Source organism: Geospiza fortis, unplaced genomic scaffold (assembly GCF_000277835.1).
Source record: "Geospiza fortis unplaced genomic scaffold, GeoFor_1.0 scaffold190, whole genome shotgun sequence".
Classification (NCBI taxonomy): Eukaryota; Metazoa; Chordata; class Aves; order Passeriformes; family Thraupidae; genus Geospiza; species Geospiza fortis.
In genome coordinates, this window is record NW_005054328.1 from 1,693,481 (window position 1) to 1,716,447 (window position 22,967).

General features: G+C 39.7%; 1 protein-coding gene across 5 annotated transcripts in view; it reads right to left on the reverse strand.

Annotated features, from left to right (window-relative positions):
• Nucleotides 1-2,575: 2,575 nt before the first annotated feature.
• The window catches only part of FILIP1 (filamin A interacting protein 1), a 101,900-nt gene continuing 81,508 nt past the window's right edge, over nt 2,576-22,967 (reverse strand). For 3 of the 5 annotated variants that reach the window (XM_031057126.1, XM_031057124.1, XM_031057128.1), the window contains 3 exons: nt 17,305-20,110; nt 11,049-11,272; nt 2,576-3,389 (listed from right to left, as the gene is read on the reverse strand). In XM_031057126.1, coding sequence (XP_030912986.1) covers nt 11,066-11,272; nt 17,305-20,110 — 3,013 coding nt within the window. In that variant the 3' untranslated portion in view covers nt 2,576-3,389; nt 11,049-11,065. Of the gene's footprint in view, nt 3,390-5,531; nt 7,729-11,048; nt 11,273-17,304; nt 20,111-22,967 lie in introns of those variants that run through there. The other 2 variants (XM_031057127.1, XM_031057125.1) reach the window with 2 other exon arrangements.

Below are 22,967 nucleotides of genomic sequence, written 5' to 3' on the forward strand. Positions count from 1 at the left end.
TTTTGTTCCCACAGCATCACAGAGAATCCAGAGAGATTCAGCCTGGGATCCCAGGGGAACAAGACTGCTTGTAAACCTGTGGTGAGAGATGGCAAGAAATTTCCCTGGCAGCAGGATAATCAAGGGGCAATATTGGGAAGCTGGGACCTGATGCTCTCAGGTGTGACAGGACTGGCAAGAAAGGGCATGATAAATTAGTCTAATTATGTTTCACAAGAAGGCAAAAAGAAAACTCACAGGCTGTAGAGTTTGTCTCTAGAAATCTAAATATTTGAGATTTTTTCATGGATTGAAACTTTATATTTTATCACTATAATTATACTACACAGGTCGTTCAATCCTCTTTAGACAGTAAGAGATCTCTAAGGGAAAAGTAGATCTTTCACTGGTTTTCTATTGCTTAACAGCTTCTGATATCTATATCATATATATATATATCTTATCTATATCTATACCTATCTATATCTATATATATAAAATCTATATTTCACGTTATCTTAGTGTGAAAGTTCTTCCCAATTACCTCTTTTAAAATTACAGTACTTGTAGAAATTAATCACATTGTTAGTCTATATTAATTAGATTTCTTCCTGAGTGTCCCCAAAATACAGCCTAATTATGTGGCTAATGCACTTTTTTTACATATTTATCTTAGATTCATATTCAAGTTAGGTAATGTAAAAAAATTGACTAGGAACATAAATGCAAGATGAAATCACCAGTCTCCTACTCCAAAGTGTTGCAGTTCATCAAAAATATTTTAAAATCCAAATTATTTCAATACACCATTGTATGTATGCTTTAAACAAAGCTTTATTTTGGGAAGCTTAAAAACTTAATCTAAGTGCAAAATCATAAAAGTTTATGTATTTGTTTATGAATCATAAACTTACCTTCATAATGAATTGGCTTTATATTAAAATTTAGACAAGGAAAAATATTTTTTACTTTGACTGGGACCTTTTAAATCTAGACTCAATTTTGGAATACCATTTTACTTGTGTCCTACTCATGTTTAAAAGCTGAAGTTTATTTCAGGCATGTCACCATCACTTTCAAATAGCCAGGAATTTTAGCCCAGCTGAGCTTAACGTAGATCTTAACATGGATAGGTTTCAATTCCCAAGTAATGTTTTGAAGATAGAAGATCTGGGTCACTATAATGTTCATTCTGCTGCGCAGTAAACTGAAATGTGGCATGCACTAAACTTTATTCACCTCAGCTGTATTGCTCTCTAGTGCAAGCTGAGAAAAATTACAGCTTTTAAAATATGATCTACAGACACAGCTATGTTATTGGCACATATTGTCTGTTGTACAAAAAAAAAAAAAAAACACCACTCCTTACAAAACATGGTGTACCAGTTAAGTATAAGCTATACCAATGAAATTACTCTTCTGCCAGGATAATCAGCACTTAATTTTGATTCCTCAGTATGGCTATATTAGTAAACTCTTCACAATGGAGATCAGCTCCACAAAAGTTCACACAGGTGCCAGAATATCCTGCTTCTCTAGAGTGTCAGCATTTGCTGCAGAACTCATATGTAAAAGGAAAAACAGCTCCCGTGGCTCCCATGAAGACCAAATTGACTACACAGCAGTGTAATATTCCAGCTTCAAAGATGGACCAACCTAACCATCACTGTGGGATGCTGCATTAATGCAGTCTTTCTGGCATCTCGCAGCACATCTCCTGCAAGCAACACTGTTTTCCTTTCCAAAAATTAATTTCTCCCAGTAGCTTCTGCAGTTAAAAATCTGCAGTATTTTAGGTATGTGCCAGTGACTTAGATTAAAAATCACTGGTTATGAAATATAAAAGAAAAAAAGACCCTGTCTGGATTGGGTGTAGCTTTATTTATAATTCTTTCAAAAAACATCCTAAGTATATCTGCCACAGAACTCTCTGGATGCTATTTGAGAAGCTACAGCCACCAGTGTAAAAGGGACCCCTCAGCATGTCAAGAGTGCCTGGTGTCTAGTCCAGGTGCTAGTCCAGGACTGAAGATTCTGACAGTACCAGTCAAACACCTCTGCCTGTGCTGTGAAAGCACAAGGTTAGAAACAGTTAAGTCATTAAGAGCTTGGTGATTGATCCATCTCTGTATCCTAACTTCTGAGCCTACGAGAAAGATGGAGAGATTTGCATGGGCATGTAGTGACAGGACAAGGAGGAATGGTTTCAAACTGAAATACAGTAGGTTTAGATTAGATGCTAGGAAGAAGTTTTTCACTTTGAGGGTGGTGAGACACTGGAACAAAATGCCCAGAGAAGCTGTTGAATGGCTTTCCTGGAAATGTTCAAGGCCAGGTTGGATGGATCTAGTGGAAGGCGTCCCTGCCCATGGCAGGGGGATTGGAACTACACAATCCTTAAGGGCCTTCCAGCCCAAACCATTTTATGATTCTATGAATCAGTTTCACCCTGTACATCACTGTGACACTGTATGAGACACCAGTCAAAAAAAGGAACTTCCAAACCCATATTCTGTTCCCATAAACAAATACATAGATGAGCAATGCCAACCTTAAGAAACTGGAGTTTAAATTCAAACACCTGATTACATTTGCATAGTTGTGAAAATTTATTAGTTACAGTGTAATGAAAATCAACTTTTTTTGGTACAGGCAGAAGTAAAAACATACTTTATATAGAAAAAAAAATCACAGCTTTAAAAACTGACTTACATAGTTTAAAATGAGTAAATTTGGTTGTATTTCAAGGCATTGGACTTTAATACTTAATTTTATGCCAAACCATCACACAGTGCAAGAAATATTCTGCAACAAATTCCATACAGCAGTCTTCAGAGTATTTAGTCTCACATAATCTCATGGTGGCAAAAAAAATATACTGAATAATTTTCCATTTAAACAGAAAACATTGCTGAAGTTACATTTTTCTTTCTTCACATACTGTCTATTACAAAAATATCAAATTGCAAATTTGACAGTGTATTCTACAAATAAATGCATCATAAGCAACAGGAATTGCAACTTTGGCACAGCTACTTTACAAAGTGTATTATAAAAATAAATTATATGGCAAATATCAAACAAAATCAAGCATGTGCCTTAGGCTTTGCAATTAAAAGTGAAATTCAGCTGGTGGAAAGACTGCTGCTCTCTCTCTGATTAGATACTTTTAAAATACCAGCAAGGCCATTGGTTTATAAAGCTCTACCAAGAAAAAAAATATATATATAAAACCTAATGGAAGCACTAATACTTCCATAAGTAATCAGTAGCACAAGTGACCCTGGTGTTGATGGCAGAGAGCTTCTACAGTGATCCATCCACAGGCATGGAGGGTAGTGCACACAGAGAGCTCTAGCGGGCGGTAACTCATCTAGAGTTCACGCGTAACTGGTGAATGATGACACTCTCTAAAAGAAAAGAGAGCAAAACATTCGGGTTTATGGAACTACATATGTGTTCATTGCAGCTTACTTTAAAGAAGAACAATTACAGTGGCAGTGCAAGGCATTTTTCTAAAAAGTGTCACAAACATACTCTCACATCACTGCTTGATAAAACTGTCCTGGCTAATGCTAGAAAGGCAAACTAAATTAGTACCTGTTGAGGGCTCAGAGGGCCTTGGCTTCCACTTCAATGTCAAGACCATCATTTGGTTGTCCATAGGGAAAAAGGAGTAATACAGTTGAATGGATTAAAGCAGAGGGACACCAAAGTTCCAGTTCCACATCCAAACTAGGTAGAGAAAGACTTGGAGTTGGGTGTCTAGTATATTGTCTAAGCAACTTCATCATAAATCTGGTGGCAATTCATAAATAGGGATGAGGAAGAGGTGTCATTTCTCATTTTTTTAAATTTAAACTTGATTTATAAACCTATGGTGTGTTTATTCAGCAAGTCTTCTTGAATTTTGCTACTGACTTTATGGGGATAAATTTCAGCCACAGCTTGCAAAACTGGGTGTTGGCATTTTCTTTAAAATGCTGGGTTTAATTTGCCCTGTGTGTAGTACCTGAGGTTCCTGACCCTGATTAATCTGCTGAAGTACTAACGGCCTTGTCTTCTGTTCTTCTACCTATATATGCAGCTCTTACAGGCAACCTTTTTAATATAAGAATTTAACTGTCAATTAACATTTTTCTCTGAAAAAGGTGTCTTTTATGAATTTCAAATAATGTAACTGTACCAATACTAATTAAAGCATACAGTTAAACATTTTCAGAAATATTTATCTTAATTGAAATTAATTTTGTTACCTTCCTTTCTTAATAGTATGAAGATTTTTCAAAATTTACAAGACCCAAGACCCAAATGACACTATTGATATAATTTTTGCCTTTTTAATAAATATATAGATATAACTTTTATATAAATATATATATAAATTTTGCAATTTTGTTGGCTTCTGCCTTTATCTGCTTCCTAACTAATATTTGCAAGGTGTTTCATGAAATTACATTCTAAGAAGAAAGAAAAATGAAAATATTTTCCATGCACTCTTACATCCAGAATTTTGCCACTAGATGGCAGATCCCAGTGCTGCTTTTCATATATGGTGAAGTAAGAGCAGGGATGAGGCAACGTCCAATAAAATACGTTAAGGCGAATGAAATCATAGAATTTCCCGAATTAAAAGTATTTATTTTCCATAAAATTTATCAATAACAAAATATTTTCAACAAGAAATGTATACCAGTTCCACCATATCTGAGCAGTGAATGTGAAAGAACCACAACCTATTGCATGATTTTACCTTACTGTTCTAACTGTGCTGTTCTAACTTGAAGCTCTTGTGGAATATCATGTTAAAAGCTATATTTACAAATTATTTTCTTAATATTAAAAATAGTATTTTTAAAGAAAAATATTTTTTCTGTATTCACTGTGCACATTTATTAAAGTTTCAAAATTGTAAAAAAATGGGCAGCAGAAAAATATCATGCTCTTTGTTAAGGCTCAGTCACTGAATAAACAGCAAAACTACAGTTGGTGTCTGAATCAGACACCTTTCTCCTACAGACCCAAAGAGTAATTGTGCAGAAAAAAGTAGGAGAAAAAATAATTTTTTTAAAAAATCAAATAATTTCCACTGATATTTATCGTCCATTCATTTTTCACACACCTAGAGAACACACACTCTAAGTTTGTCTCAGTTGTTTCTATTTGAAATCCTTACATACTGATTTGTATGTATGAATATATATATATATATAATGTACACACACATGTGTAGTTACTAAAAGAGGTGTCTGAACAGTTACTAAGCTAAAATTAGAGTAGGGCCAATTTTGTCAGAGTGCTTTTGGGCCACCCTCTGTAGGAATATGATTATATTTGAAGGATATGATTAAATAAATTTTTCTAGGATTCTAGATGGGAATATTTCAAGGAGCTAAGTATTCACTTAAACAAAACAATTTATTTTAATGACAGAAAAAAGAAAATGAAGTTAATGTAAAACAGCTAATTCTGCTTTCAGTCCTCCTGATGTAAAGCAGAACTTCTCGAGGAAACACATCAGGATACCAGTTCATATAATGAAGCACATCAAGTGACATTTTAACATATAAAGTTTAATTTCTCCTTACAATATATACAAGTATCACCAGATAATACAAAAATGAATGTACCACAGACAATGCACACCCAAGCAACAGAAGAGAATCATACATCAGTATTTCTGTTTTTAAAATCCCTAGGAGGGGTTTTTTTCGTTTAGAGAACCATTCACACCTGAGTGTTTCATACCCGAGAGCTGATAGCTCTGCACCTGACAGTAGTTAACCCTAGTTACATTTTAAGGAAAAAAAGCCAAGGTAAGAGCAATGTGTAGGAAGTAAGATTCAAAGTGAAGTTAATATCTGTAATGAGAAATATTGCATATAATTTTGCCTAAGAGAGCTCAAGCAAAATAAGGAGAAAGAGGGTAACTCACACTGACACAGGGAAGAAAACCATTCCCCTAAATGAAAGCAAGTTCAAAAGATGAGCTCACAAAAATTCCCGCCAGCAAACTGTGTTTCAAAGCAATTCAATGAAATTGGCCACTGACATGTGATGGGAACATATAATTGGTCTGAAAACTGTCCTGACTGTTGCAGCTTATGCCAAGTACCTGAAACCCAGAGGGACTGCAGCTTACTCTATTTAAAGACCTGCTCTTCCACATCTGATCAGAATTACTGAATGTATTCATGTATTCTGCATGGCATATTTCAAGCAGTAACATATGACTTGGCATCCTGTTGGCTTGGATCAACACATTAATGTGGCTTTAGAGATTACTCCCATGGTGGTAATTACTATGTGCTATAAGTGGTTTGAGGTTTAAATACAGTGATGTGTTCTCCATGGGCATATTACAAAGAGTCACAAAGTGTTTGGTTTTTGAAAAATCACACTAACAGGTGTCCTAAAAGGAAAAAAGGCGAGCAAAGTAAATAAAAATCTCTATTTTTCTTCTACCATTTGCTTAGGATGTTTACTATTCTGAGAGAAATCCCTCTAGGCATTACAGTTGAAGCTCTCTGCTCCTTTTTCAGTCACACTTACTCAAATGTATTGATCTACTAATGACTACATTAGCAATACCCCTATGTAGCAGTAAGTCTGGTGGGATGGGATCTAACTCAGGGAACACAGTAGAAAACTTGCTAGGAACTAAACTTAAAATCAGAGAGATCATCTGGAGAAGTGAGGGCGCACCTTCTCAGTCCATGTGTGCTGCCCATGAATGGGCTGGCATTTTCCCGGCTCTTCCCCCTCTCCACCTTACTGCTGGTGCTAAGCCATGCATTACTACTGCTGGGCTTGAGTTATCACAACTGCTTATATGGCCATGTCATCAGCCCCAAAACAGGGCTTCTCTCCAGCTGACACTGATGACTAAAAGTACAAAGATTACTCAGTCATCTTAGTTCCTGACAAAGCACTGTAACTATCATTATGATTCTGAGTGCATTATTTTGGCACTAAAATTGTTCCACTTCATTACAAAAAATCCAAACAAAATGACAGAAAAAAGTTAAGAGACAGAAAGCATAAGGATGAGTGATTCCAAATGATCATTTAGGAAGGCTTAGTTTATTATGCATTATAATCCAGTAATGCAGAATATACAAAAGCCCTGTAAATAAAGCCCTAATATTATCCTTTGGATTGATGTGTCAGAGATTGATTCTTTGGTGTCCAGTAAAAGCTGAGGTCTGAACAAAGCTTGTCCTTGTGGCATTTATGACATCACTCTTGTGTTCATTCTTTGATGCTGTATGAAGGTGAGCTCACGCCCTACTCTTCCACACAGTGAGGCACTGCTAAAGTCTTGCTCCTCTTCTCTGCCCTCCTTTTCATTAAACTGGAAAAACTTCTTATTCTGGAGATTCCTATCGTTCTGTCAGGTTTGCATGAAATTGGTTGGTTGTTCAGTGTTATTCATTAGGGAAGGAGAGAGGGAAGGATGGATGAACACAGACACTTCATGTTATAAGCCTCCTTTTCAACAGGGCCAGGCTCAAAGGCAGCCTTTGGAACAGGGACACAGATCTGGGGAGGACTCCCTCCTAGTTCAATATCCTCCTCAACCACTCCCTTTTTTCTGCTCAGTGAATACTGAAACATTCCATGCAGAACAGCTCAGCCTTTCCAGGAGGGAATGAGAATGCCACCTTCTTCCTCCTCAGCTGTCAGTGCCACTAGTGAACCTGCCTGCAGCTGATGTGGGTTTGAGTCTCCTCAGATACCGTCTCCTACCTTTGAAAAAATGTTTCAATCAAAAGCTTTTGAAAATAAGCAGCACTACCCCTGCGTTTGTGTGGTATTTGATCTACTAGAAGGCATTCATGATCCCACAGTCATTTTAAAACACCAACTGGTTTCCTGTGCCCTCCTTCTTTCTTTTTCTGGCCTGTGAGCCTGGCACTAAGTTATGTTAAAGCCAGCCTTTACACTTTTTTGCCAGATTCCTTTTAATTCAGATCAGTTCCCCAGTTAAATTCAAACACTTGTGCCGGCTCAAAGGACAACCACATAGTCAGTGAGTACTTTCTTGGCTGGAGGTGACAAAAACAGGACTACAGCTTTTCAGTCCAGTGTGGAGTTACATCCTGACTTTAAGTGACCATGAAATCCTAGCTTGACTTAAAAGCCTCAGAGGAAATACGAGAATACCTGCATTATGGATCTCAGTGAGGTACAGCAGCTGCAGTGCTACATTTAACTCAGAACAGAAACACTGACTAGATAAGGTCTGTGGAAGAACATCAGAAAGATCTTCAGGATGCCTCTTGGGCTTAGGCATTGTTTTTAGATTTGGTTGTTTAAATTGCCTTTTGGAGCTGACCTACTAAATGGAGTATCTTAATGTAGTCACTAAACATAACTGTCTTCAGATTCAGAGGAAATTTCTACAAATAGTTAGACTTGAACTTTTAAGACTTCTGAACTATAGGCTTTCTTTTCTCTTAGTCTTACCCTTCTTCTACCTTCAGGAAACAAGAATATTAGGTCAATTAAAACAGATGTCAAAAGTTTTGAGTATAACAAAATACCTGGCTTTAGCTAACAGTTTAACCAGCTGCCCAATTCCAACTCTTTAGACTTCTGCTGCAGAGCAAAAGTCCATTTTTGTTGTGCAGCCCCTGGGGAAAAATAACAGGATCCTAAGTCTGACCTCTCTGGAATTTCTGAAGTCTGTCTCATCAAATCCTACTGACTCTACAGGAGCAACTCCCAGCCTATGCCTGCAATTCTGGCTCTAGCTGTGCCAGTTTGTGTGCCCTAGGTTTCAGGTACTGTGAGGCTGGCTTTTTTCTTCAGGGTGAATTAGTTTCTTAGACCTCAAACAAAAACAAAATTTTCAACCACAGGCACACACAGAACATTGAATATGGCAACAGTTAACTAAGGAACTAAGCTTCTTTGACACAAGGAAGGCTTAAGGCAGCTGTATCAAGCTACATTAGCTTGGGGATCATGTTTGCAATATTATTTGACTGTTTTCACCTTACAGCTTCCTTCAGCAACGGTATTTAGAGTGAATATCCAGAAAAAAAACCCCTTATTTTCCTTTAAATATTTGTTTAAAAGTTTGTATTACAGAAAGAACAGTAAGATCTCAGAAACAATTTATTGACATACTGAGGCTTTTAAGTGATATGAATTCCTTGAGAGGATCTGCTATATTTCTGACACATTAACTCACATTGCTTGCTAATTCCAGTTTCCAAGTTTTATACGAAGTACTAGAAATAGGAGTTATGAAAAAATGCTACTAATACTAATCTGATTTTTGGATGTCATAGGAACTAGAACCTTAAAATTAACAGGCATTTTAGGTACTACACATGTAAAAAACCAAAACCTACTTTTTTTTTTAATGTGGCAAAGAAAAAATGCCCTTCATGTGAATAATAAAATGCCAGCTTTACAATGGGATAATTGTCATATCTGGATGTGAAATTGGAAAGCAACGCAAAGCAGATGGAAAACTAAACATTGCTTGGATTGAATATAATTTTGTTGACCTTTGGTGACAGAGTTCTTCCATCAAATATCTTCTCCCAGACCAAATTTCATATTTCAGTGCATTTTCCTTTCTGTGAATTTTATTTATAATTTATTGGTGGTCTTCCCACCTTGCTTTCTGTTTTAACCACTGGGCTCTTCACAGCTTGCTGAGGTGAGTGAAGCATTATACAACTTTAAACCCATCATTTATTGGTCTGCTCAGCTTAATTTCTTTTGGTTGTGACTTTCTTCTGCGAAACTGATTGCTTAATGGAAATGTGCTTTAATAACTCTACTGTTATTAAATAAACAATCATAACAATCGTCAGCATCCACACTATTTCCATGCTGGAAAAATTCCTTAAAACATGCTTGAAAAATGCAAACATACACATGAGGAAATCACAAAGAGGGAAGGAAAAATGATGAATCACCATGGTATTATAAGGTAGTCTTCATTTTATGACAAAATATTTTAAACAACTGAAAACTGAGGATAATTTCCTTACCAAACCCTCTCTCTTTTATTGTGTGTACCTGAGCTGTGCCTTCAGATAGCAATTCCTGCCACCAGCAGGCTGTGCTGCCTTACCCTGTAAGACATAAGGATGCCTGGCAAGTAAGGTTTAAATGTAAGACCCAAGACCCAACCAGGAAAACTGAAAACCTAGTCAGGTCAATGGAATGAGGTGCTTCATAGCCATTAGTGGTCTTTGGAGCAGGCACAAATGAATTGTATTGATTTTTGCCAGATAGTATTTCTGAAGCTTTTGCTAAAGACTATATACCTTCTGGCTCACAAGCCTTCATCTGAGCCCTGAGCTAGCAGTATTCCAGTGTGTGTAAGGTCAAGGACCTGCTTCTAAGTGTTGTCTACAAGTGTTGACTCTCTCTGGAAGAATTAAATTGCTGGCAAACATTGTGCAACATCCCTATGCCCCTGAATTTAGTAACTATCTTGAGAAATAGCTCACCACTGAGAAATGGTGATTTTCATGGGAGGCTCCTAGAGAGGAGACACATGGTCACATGGTGCCCATCCTTCCTCTCTTCCCCTCCCACACACGAGGTACTGGCTTTCATTAAAACAGGACCTCAATGCACATGGCAAGTCTTCTGGCACTGCTTCCCTAGGCCATGCGGCATTTCAATAATGTGATCAAGGCAGGAAGGAAAGCAGAGCATGCAGCAGCAAAGCTGGAAAGTGATGCATTAAGGTGGAAAACAATCTAGTAAAAGTGACCACACCTCCTTTGATCTACGAAAAAGTGACCAAGTCTATCATTAAGAATTCCTGATACAGATTAATAACCTATTTCAGTTACCCATTCTCACTTCCTAGACTGAAAACCTTCCTAGCATAAAACTGCCTTTTTGACAGCTTTCTTTTTTTTTAACTTGAGTAAGAAAACAAAAGGTTTTTGTTATTAAAGTAGTCAGTGCACACACTTAGTAGTTTGTTGTTAAGTGACAGCTGCAGGACTCTGTTAGTACAGGCAAATGTGAACAGCTACACAGACAGGGGAGCTGACTTCCATGGCAGCAGTAAAACCTGCAGAACGTACCCCCTGAGCCACTGCCATCAGCCCTGGCCCCCGCCCAGGGAGGCAGAGCTGCTGGCTGAAGATTTCTTCAGTTCTATTTTCATAGACTGAGTCTCAGCACGAGGCTCGAATTTTGTCACATTTCCTGCTCCTGGGGCTGCCACTACTGGCTTTCCTGCTTTCATACCTTTTGACACAGGAATGCGGGTGGGTGTAGGTCTCAGGGATGACCCATCCTGTCCTGTCTGCAAAACAAAGACACAGAAAAAATGCAGTGAATTGAGGACTTTTTCTCATACATGCTCATCTTATACTTTGCTTCTTCATTTACCTCTCAAACAACAATATCCCAAATCATACCTATTAGCAAAGTAATATTCACACTTGGAATCTGGCCATGGCACATACTGCTAGAGTAGGGCCAAAGGCACAGCTGCGATCAAACGAGTTTCCCAGAGGTGAGGTGCAGTGTTTTGAATCAAGATATCACAAGGATGGGAATTTGTGCAAATCTCCCATTCTACAGTATGACACAGTTCAAGATGGCCTTAGAGGCTACTACAACATTGGCTTGGCTGTCAGGACAGGTAAAATATTAGCATCTTGTACAGACACTAGTACAGGTCTTCAGAACAGCATAGTCAGGTGAGGCTAATGACCCAGGGTAACTGCCAAATTTTAGGAGCTGGGGCATGATCACTCAGTATTGTAAATAAAATTGAATTTTACTTCCCAAAGTATGCTGAGCTCATGGCTGGGGCCACTTATTTCTGCACTGGGAAGAGCAGGGGGTTGGGAGATAAAGAGCAGAGAAAAGATCTGGATTTCCTTTTCCTGTGGCTGTGGCAGGAGGGATGTGGGAAAGAGCTCTCCCAGTCCAAGCACAAATCACAACTTGAGAAACTCTGGATAAGGGTGAAGCTGCTAAACCAGATTTCCAAGGATACCTCAAGGCAGTGTGGACATGGTCATTTTACTATCTCTGCCAGTCTTTTGCCCTGGACAACAGCCTAGCAAGCACGCTTATCCTCAAGTTTGAGTAAATTAAAAATTTTACTCAATTTCAGAATTAAAAAAAAAAGAACAGCCTAAGTGGTTGGCTTGGGGCTGGCAGACCCAACACAGCTCCTGTGTCCTTCTGGAGCCCCAGCTGGAGACCAGGCCAAAGCTATCCCATAGCTTTGGCCGGATAATGATGCACGTACTCTTCAAGGTCAAATTGGAGCTATCCCATATGAACCATGACTTAAAGAAAATACTTATAAACATGACAATTCTGGAAGGAAAATGGGCTTTATCTCCTGCAGTGTGCAATACAGACACAAATGATAATGGTGACAACTTCAGTGTCTTGGCTAAATTTCATATGTGACTGACATTGCTGTTCAGATTATGGATAAAGACTTTGATCTATCAAAAGAGAACAATTCTAAAATCCTGTAATCCTAGCTAGACCCACCTGCTAAACGACTAAACTCTGCAACTTATGACATATAAGCAAAGTAAAACTTAACTTCTGAAACAGACTGGATTAGGGCCCATGTCAGCTGCAACATGCATTTGTACATTTACTTAAAAATGTTCTACAAGTGTTTTTCAGCCAGTGGTATCAGAGCTGTCTGTCTGCATCCTGAGCATGCAAAGGAAAACCATTCCTTAATCTTCTAAGAACAGTTCAAAACCCCATGTGTACACTCAAAAAAAATCACAATTGGAAAACTTGAATGCTGTCTGCCTGACAGGAAGGAAGCCATTTTCAATAACTAAAAGCAACATTTACAATAGCAGTCTAAAGGCTAATATGGAACTCACATGTAGATGTCAAAACAAGTTAGGCCCATACAATTCTGTAGGGCAAAACATGCAAATGCATTCCATCAGCCTTGGAAAATATGTCAACATCCCAGGGAACCCAAATGACAAACATCTTGTACTCCCTGAAAGAGTCCCACAGTGAGTAAACATGAGGCAATCAAATGGAGTAGCTGGAATCTCAGGCATTTCTTCAGCTTTATTCACATGTAAATTATTAGCTAAGGATTTGGGTGCTTTCAAGTTACTCATTTCAAGCCTAAATCACTCAAAAGCACTTTGAAAAGAACTCTAACTTGCTTTAAATTTCTTAGTTGCCTTCATTCCAGCATACTAACATGTTGATTGCATGGAAGCTAATGCCTGCTTCCCAGGCAGCTGCAAAAGCATTTTGTGTTTGCCAAGTGAGATGGCACAAAGGTGCCTCCCCAGCCGGCTGTCCCCTTGGGCACGGGAAGGGGCAGCAAGCAGAGACATCCAGCCCACGTCTGCAGCATCTGCGGCAGAGAACCCACACGACTGCCTGTCTCTCCGTCATTTCTTCCAAGAATTCAAAGCCATTCCTTCCAGCTGTTTGTCTGTAGGCTGCTGTCTTCTGGTTGGTCCAGGACTGTGGCTCCAACCAGAAACTAACTCTTACATAGCTGGAATGGAGTGCTCGAGATGCAGCCCTGTGGGACACTGGGTGATGCAAGCTGGATCTGAGCTGGCAAGGCAAGACTTGGTGCTGGAACAGGGACCCAGTGAGGCCACACAAGACATTACTGAGACTGAGATGAACACATGCAGCTGCTATGGTGCAGTCATAATCAGCTCTCACTGCAGACACAGGTGTATTAACCTGTGAAGGTTGGCCAATCCCATTAAAGGAAAAAAGCAAACTGAACATACAGAACACGTAGCATGTTTGAGTAGTTTGTAACAGATCCTGCTTGGTGCATTTTTTTGACACACAAAGAGAATGCTTTCATGCACACACTGGCTTCTGGAGTATTTTAAGTAAAAAAGTGCTTTTTCAGCATTTGCTCTCAACCTGATCAGGCCCCGGCTTGCCCTGGACAGAAATGGTTCAGTTTAGTGACCAATGGACACCTTGTGCAATTTGAAATGCCCTGGGCTACTCAACCAATGTACACAGGGCTGGTAGACAAGACAGATGACCCAAGGAGACCTAAAACTCTAATAAAGCAGCTGGAAGGTAGGCAGACGACAGCACTGAAAATGGCACTAAAATAAAGTATGTTTAGCTAACTTTATCCTGAAAGGGTGGGACTTGAGATCTAGGCAATACAGTCAGCAGAGCCAGTGGCCAATTCAGCTCACACAGAAGCTAGCCTTGTCTCAGCTGGATCACCCCCCAGTCACCACAGGCCAGCACACAGGCCTCAGTGCTGCCATGGGGAGTGCACAGACTACAGACTGACTCAGCTGCCCACACTGAGGCCTCTCGTGCCATCTGAGGCGTCCCATCAGCTGCCACTGCAGAAAGGGACGGGTCAGTTATCCCTCCCAGCTTCACACAGGCACACAGTTGCCAGCACTTTTCAGTTGCCACAGGCATTCAGCCAGCACCACACCTCTGCACAGGCAGGTGAGCTGCTCCCTGCCCCTCCAGGAGCTCTAGCAGCAGCTTAGAGCACACATGGAACACCTACACAGAGCTACATTTAGGTGCTGGTCTCAAACTAAATGCTGTCCAGTTGCAAGTGGCCTTACAGCTGCACAAACACTTGTCCCCTTCACTCTGGCACCCAGCAGCTTCTCAGCTGGGCCCTCCTGCCATGGTCACAGGATGCCCTGCGTGGTTGGTGCTGTGCCACCATGCTGGCTGTGCTGCAGCCGGGATTCCCTCTGCTCCCTGCAGATTTGCATGGCACCGGAGTCACTGCGTACCCTGGCAGCATAAACAGCTGGCACTCAATGCCAGGCTTGTAGGAGGTGGGGAGCACAGGGATTAAGTGATTATAGGACTGACACCCATCATAGTAGCCAAAGAAGATCCACATTCACCAGCAATCCTATAACCAAACAAAAGCCTAAATCAAACAGGATGTAGGCACCGCTGTTTTGGGGGTTTTCACAAAGAATACTTGGGTTTATTCTGTGGAATTTTTTCTGCAAACTATATGAACTGTCCTGGGAACAGAAATTTGGGCCAATGTGCTAAGGGAAAACTAACAAGCAGGATCATTTTTGTCTCCATATCCTCTGGTCTCTGTGGTCCATTTGCAATAAAAAAAATCATATCCTAGGTCTGCTAGGATAGTCCAAGTATTTTCCTGGGAGTGAGTTTGACTCTAATCAAGCTAAGGAGGACTAAACATCATTTTTTCTGTTTCTATGGGAACCATCCAAATCCATAGGCTGCCATAAAAAGGCATTAATACATTGTACAAAGCATCTTGTGTGAGGAGAGTTAAGACAAAAATTAAAACCAGTGAGCTAAGAAAGCAGCTGTGTATCAGCTTGTCTTGTTAGATTTTATTAACTTTAGCCTTCAAAACTGTATCTGTTGGTTTCGTCTAGGGTTACTGAGTAAATGATCACAGCTTGGGTTTTCTGACTAGGGGCAGTGAAGTGTGTTTGTAAAGTTGTCATTTGCAAAACAGATGGTGAATACACTTTTTTTTCTTTCCAAGAGGCTGGGGAGGAAAAGACACATTTGAGCTTGTTCGAAGTTGCCTGCTCAGCTGACTAGGGACATTAAAAAACAAAGGGAAGCATAAGATAAAGTAAATCTTATGGCTGAACTATTTTCCTTACATTCCAAATCTGGGAGGATAAAGTGAAGAAAGAAGCCAGTTTTTAGCCAGAAAAAAAAAAAACCAAAACAAAAAAGTTCTGTCTGCCATGGTTCACTGCATCATCACAGTAGAGACAGACATCTAGTTAAAAGAAAAAGTTTAAAAAAAGTTTTCCAGGCTTCTGAGAGACAAAGGAGTTTGTAAATTAATTCAAGACTTTAAAAAATGAACAGTTGCCTCTAATATGTAAGGAAACACTGTATAATGAAGTATCTACAATACTTTATATAGGTGAGAAGAGAGAGCAAGCACATGTGCAATCCCTAACATATCTGTGTGATGAATGCAAGCTTTCTTAATTCAGAAGCCTTAAATGGGAATGGCAGCTTCTCTCCCAGAAGTGTGAAAGTGTATCTTAAACACATTTTGACATTTCAGCTTGGGAAGAGATGGCTGATGAGGCGTGTTGTCGGGCTCTGCTGACTCCTGAGCAGCACGGACAAATGAGTAGGGGATGACTATTCAGTATTTGTCAAGATACAAGAAAAAGGCTGTAACCAATGAAGGTATTGCATAAAAGGTATCAAACAAAAGAGCTTTTCCCAAAACCCACAACTGAATTCACTGCCCCCTGATGTTGTGGAAACAACAGCGTAAATGAGTTCAAAAAGCAATTAAAAGAATAAATAGAAAAAAACTCTGCCATGGTCTATTAAAGACAAAGATGTGGCTACAGGCTCCGGTTCAGAAAGAAATACCCACCTATTGCCAAAAACTGGGAACAGACGGTGAGGGAAACATTACTGTGTGTTTACCCACTCAAAATAATCTTCCCCTAAGCATCTGTTGCAGACTCTGTCTAGCTAAGTAAGTTTTTGGACTAATACAGTACTGCTAGTTTTCTGTTTTGGGTAAATTCTTTCCCAGGGTATTTCCAACTCAAGCAATAAAAACTCATGTCCAGTAATAAACTGGGGGAAGACTATCAATAAATATCGCCCACTATGGTTAAAGACAGAGGTGAGAAGTCTTTCACTATGAAAAAGAAGCTGGGGTACCACCACAGAAGCCCAAAGAGAAAGCAAAAACAATATGCTACAAGAAGCTCTATTGTAATACAGCACTTACAGAAGTTCAGAGGAACAGAAAGAGCTCTACTATTCACTGGCTAAAGAGCTGTAAGCAATGATAACATGTCTGCTTAATTATTCCTCTGGAACTCAGTAATATAGCAGATATTAACAGAATTATATGGGGATCATGGGATTATATCAAAGAAATGCCAGCCTGCATAATTAGAGTCTAAAGACTTGCCAGCTGAGCCAAAAAACATGAGGTGTATTTTCAAAATTCAGATATTGCACTCATCAAAAATAAAAATACAGTTTCCTGCTCTGTCATGCCCATTATTCTTTGTCCCTCTGTTTCTCACTTGTAATTTTGCTGGGTTGCCATTATGAAAATAACTTTGAAGGGACTTCCTCTGGAAGTTAACTGCTTTGGGAGATAATACCAAAAGCGTACCAGCTCCAACACTGGTCCAAAAACACATGAATTGGGCAAATTCTGATTTTATAATTAAGGTTGAGCCTGGAAGAAATGTAGGGAAGACAAGAGTTTCTCCTGACCCCTCCCATTTTCCCTGCTGGTGTCTCAAACCCAAGCTACAGTTTGTCCTTCTCCCTGCCATGAAGACCACACCATGAGACCACACTGCTTACCACTGATTGTGTTCCTCGTGTGGAAGATGTTGTAACAGGCGTGATGGTGATAGTACTTGTCACCTTGCTGGCTGCAGGTCGTGGGGACAGGTTGTTCCGAGGCGATCGAAGGACAGTACCAGTCACCACCTCTTTCTCTGCCGCGATGTTCACCGGCCGGACTGTTATCACAGGGCTCGCGCCATCAGGCACGGCACTGGGAGAACGTTTAAACTGGGAACCCAAGTGGATGTGGATTTTGTTGTCCTCTGTTGTGATAATGTTGGCATTGGCGTTGTACTTGCGGATTGGAGTCGGGACGGTTTGCTTTTCTGGCGTGACTTTGAAGACAGCCCTGCCCATGGTCATGTCTTGTGACTGTGGAGAGACGGAGATTTCTGCCGGCGCCGCAGATGTCGACACTGTCATGATCTGAATTGGTGATGCAGGTCTGTCAGCGAAGGGTGCTCTCCCTCCCTCTGGGGACTTTTCCCTGGAGAATGTTGTTATAGTGACTGGAGACATGGAACGATCTGGGCCCATGGGACTTTCACTGCTTTTTCCTTTTGGTGGCATAACATTTGGAGAGGGAATGATGGTTATTCGTGGCTTCTGATTTCCCAAAGTAGGAATGACAGTGGTACTTGAAAAAAATTCCTCTGCGGATGGACTGGTTATCTCCAAAGTTGCTGTACTGTTTTCATGGTCTGGTGTCACCCGAATATGAAGAGGTTGACCCTGCTTTGGTGAAAGGACAACCTCCCCGGGATGTGCTGGACTACTGTGGGTTCGGGCGCCTTTATCAGGAGTTGTCTGGGCCCCAGTTTCCCTCTTTTTCATCCATGGTATCCAGGATTTCCTCATAGCAAGCTCATTTGCTGCTGGAGGATATCTCTCAAGCACTGAAGAACGCTCCATGGGTTTTTTCAGACCTACCTGCCGCAGATTGCTCATGATATGATTCTCCTCCTGGAAAGATTTCCTTATAAACACTGCTGGAGTTTCTTCTTCTGCTGCTTCATTGCTTAGAGCATCTGTCTGCACGCCGGTGGACGTCAGGGGAACATCAACCATCCTTCTCCCGTTCATGCTGGGCCTCAGAGCACGGCTGTAACGCTTAGAAAGCTCCAGCTCTCTTGTCAGGTTCAAAACTTCCTGCCCCATGCTCTTGTTTTTGTTTTCCTCTTCCATAAACCTTTGCTGAAGAACTGAATAATCAACTTGGAGCTGAGAAAGTTGGTCTTCTTTGTTCATGAGCTCATGGATTTTTTCCTTAAGAGCTTGAACTTCTGCTTTCAAATCTCTGCTTTTGGCCTCTTCCAGACGAAACCTGTGCCTCAGCTCTGCCTCCTGGCTCACCACTTCACCTTTTTCTATTGCTTTCGTTTTGGCAATCTGGAGTTTCATCTCCTCCAACTGTTGAGAAAGAAAATTAGCTTTATCCTGCTCAGTCCTAAATTTCTGCTCTAGCTGGTCATATTCATCTTCAGTCTTCATCAAATCTCCTTCAACCACTTCCAGTTGTTTGAGACGTTTTTTCAATCTTTCGATTTCAATGGTAAGTTCCTTAATTTTGTTGTCCTCATGACAAACATGCTCTGCTCCTTTCCTAGTTCGACCTCTTGTAATTTCTCTTTCTACTTCCTCCATACCATCAATTCTTTTCTTTAACAGGTCAACTCTACAGCTTAATTCAGATGATTTTTCTTCTTCACTTCTCAGTTTGCCAATTAACTCATCCCTTTCCTTTGTCAAACTAGATACTTTTTCCTCCATTTCAGATTTCAGTTTCAAAAATTTCTTACTTTCTTCTATCAATTTCTCTGTTACATCCATAACTTTCCCTTGTTCAACTTTAAAATTCTTGTTTAGGCCCTCAACCTTTTTTTCCTCCTGTTTTATTTTTTCCATCATATTTTTTCGCTCATCAACCAGCATTACAGTAAACGACTTTAGCTTTGTAAGGTCATCTTTTAAGCTTATTTCAGCCTTTTCCAACTTGCTTTCAGATGTCTCAAGGTCCTTCACTCGAGTCTTCACCACTTCCAACTCATTTATCAAATCCTTAGTCAAATTTTTTTCTCTCTCCAAGTTTAAGTGTAGCTGAGTGCATTCCGACTTACTTTTACTGAAAGCTTCTTCCAGCTTCTCTAATTCTGACATTCTTTTCTGCAGTTTTTCCACTTCAAGTTTCAACTCTTTGCTATGATGCTCTTCCTCCTGCAGTTTATTTTTCAGCTCTTTGCACTGGGATTCAGTCTTTGTGATCTCTTCATCTTTCCCCTCCATTTCAAGCACACGCTTGCGGAGGTTTTCCACTTCTGCCATTAAGCTAGAGTTCCCACATTCCCCTTTCGCTATTTTATCTCTTAATTCTTGAAGTTCCTCCTCAGTTTTTTGAAGATTTTTGTTAGTTTCTTCTAGCTCCTCTATTCTGCGAGTCAACCCCACTAGCTTGAGCCTTAGTTGTCTATTATGTGACTCTTGATTAGCCAGTTTAGCAGTCATCTCCTCATGCTCTTGACAAAACGATGATGTTTTGTGTTCAAGTTCTGCCTCTAATTTCATCAGTTTTTGTCCATCTTCTTTTGTTTTTGCAGTAATAATTTTAAGCTTTTCTTCTTCTTCCTTTAGTTTTTGGGTTAAGTCCTGTATTTTCTGGCTTTGTTGACCAAGTTGTTCAATATGCATTTGTCTTTCATCCACCAGCATGAGTGCAAATGATTTGAGCTTGACTAGTTCTTCTCTTAGTTTATTGATTCTCTTTGTATGCTCCTTCTCCTTCCGGGCTTGATAGATCTTCTCCTGCTCAAGAAGTTTCTTCAACCTGAAACAAGTCAAAAGAGATGTGTTAGACTAAAATGTACATATATATATGTCTATGTGTGTATCTCTCTATTTTTTAAATCACCTTTATTTTAGCTTCTTTTTTTATTAATTCATTAATAATTAAGTAATTTGTTAGTGCTATTTCATTTTCAAGAAATAACTACCTATTACAGTTGTATTCCCAAACCAAGTATTTTGAATTACAGAAGTTAAATGAAAAATACATAAAATCATATAGAAATTGGAAACACAGTAAAATTTTATACATGTACAGATAACAAATACATCAGGTTTTAATTTCCTTACATTTATTTCTCTGTTAGGATGATATTGGTAAAAGTATATAATATCCCAACAGGACAGGTATTATCTACTCACTAATCCATTTATAGTGAATTTGTTTTACAAGGTGAATTCCTCTTTGTGTCTTGCATACAGAAAAATATGTAAAATAAGGTAAAAGATTAAACTAATCATTATATGCAGCCATACATAAACAGACTAATCCTGGTTACAAACCCACAGGACAGAAGATTACAGTAACACTGATAACCATCTGGGCATCACAGGCTTATGAAATTAGCAGGAAGATAAATTTTCCAGCACAGTCACTATTATGCTAAAAGGTTTCTTCTTCTGCATTTCATTTAGTAGATGTTGTGAACCACAAGGACCAGACTAGTCAAACCTTTGGCTATAGCTGACCTCATCTGGAAAATGCTCTTCTCTGTATGGCCTCTAAAGCTGCGTTTTCAGACAATATAAATCTCGCCATATATCCAAATTAGGTGTCTCCTCAGAAAGATAATAAAAGCATATATTACTCAGCCTTAGCCATGCAACATGTAGTAATATAACTATTTTATATCTGTGGTTAATATTCAGGATCTATTGACACCAACATAGGAAATTCCTGCACATGTTCTAAGCACAGATTTATAAGGATGGTGATCCTCAATTGTCAAAGAGGTACAGATAACACAGGGATGCATCCCAACCAATCTAAGAGCCTTATTGTAAAACCAGCAGTCTGACTTAGAAAAATACAGGTATGCACACTGAAGTCACTGTGAAATAATATTTTTTTCCAAACTGCTGTCACAGCACCTACAGTTCCCACATCCTCTATCAAGACAAGAGCTAATTCAAATCCACTTGCTTTGCTTATCCTAAGTCTGAAGCTTCTCAGCTTCCTTTTTATAACTGAGATGCACATCCAGGTGGTAACTGCAGAGCAATTAATGCCCGGTAATTAACTTGCAGTAACTGGAACATCCATATCTTAGCAAAGATCAACTTTTATCAATATTCTTATCTTACATGTTGGATTGTAGACGACAGCAGGTGGAGCACAGATATACATTCCTCTCTGCTACTCCAGCAATGAAGTGGTGCCAAGGGCCCCGGGGCACAATGTCATACACAAAGGATGTCTCCCAGAGCCCTCACCTGAACTCTACACTCCTAGCAAGAGCCAGATTAACTCCATACTCAGCAAATGTTAACATTTCACTTGTTCCTCGGGGACCAGAATCAAAAGGAATTGGAAAGAAAAGCTTTAAGAAAAGAGAAGGAAGTCAGAAAGCAGAACACAGGATGCAGTAGGTAGGGAAGGAGAAGGCTGAAGAATGCATTTGAAAACAAGACTCGGATAGGATGTGGGAGTAAGAGAATAGTAGGAACCAGCAGTAGAGAGAAAAACAAACAAACATTGCAGCCAACCTTGCTGGGTCACAGATTATTCTCAAAAGAAAAGTCTCTTTAGTTGTGGCAGCTCTTTGGAAAGGACTGAAAAGGCGTGCTGGTGGATGCCTCATTATTGGTCAAGTTAGAATGTCAAAAGGTAAAAAAAGACCCACTGTCACTCACAAAGCATGCACTTTTCACACTGAAGAAGGCACTTTATTAGCATGCAATATATTCCCTGGCTGCTCTGTCTCAGTGCTTCATGCAAATGTTTCAGCCAAGAACTCTTCTTCATCTCTGCCAGGCTACATTTTTTAAGGAATAGTATGTATCCTTCCACAAAAATACTGTTTGCCATGATAGAATAGTGAAGTCGAACCTGGTGGTGCTCTAAATGACACATCTTCCAAAGTCACAAACATAGGAGAATGCTTCCAGCTTCCCTTGTCCCACAGGAAAATTTTGAGGTGACCCCTATAAGTTAAAAACCCAAAAAAATCTTGACACCCAAATGCCTAGAGATGCTTAGATAACGGTCTTTGATTTGTAATTCCTAGGCCTGCACGTGTGATTTTCACCCAGCAACTGCTCCAGGCAGTGCACACCAGCCAGGCTGCTTAGCAGAGTGCAAAATAATGCACAGACCATACGTGGTTCCACGTGATTACCTCAGAGTCTACTGGGGAATACTGCCGAGAAAGCCACTGAAAAAAAATTGCAAATACCTGTTTAACTAAGACAAGAAAATGCCAGTCATGAGGCTGAGCAAGAGAAGAAAGCACGTTAGCCCTGTCACTGCCTTGCAAGAGTGCTATCAGTGGGGAATAACCAGCTTGGCCCCTCTGGGAAAATAAAGCAACATTCAGCACTTCATTCTGCCTCAGCTTTAGCATAGGGAAACTACATGTCTTAGATATGACAAGCCAACTTTCAGAGAAGATACTTAACAATACTTCTGTTTTTCATGTCCATGGGAACTTCTAAAATCTGGGTCTGTGGGGGAATTGGAAGGCAGCACACAAATATATGTGTTAATTGCCAAAGTAATTTAAAAACCTACACCTTTTCAGTGTTACTTCTAGCGACTAAAAGCTGAGTTTAAGTTTGCTCCTGCTATTCCAGCTTTGTACAACTTTCATACCTCAGTAGTTAAACTGGAATTTCAGCAG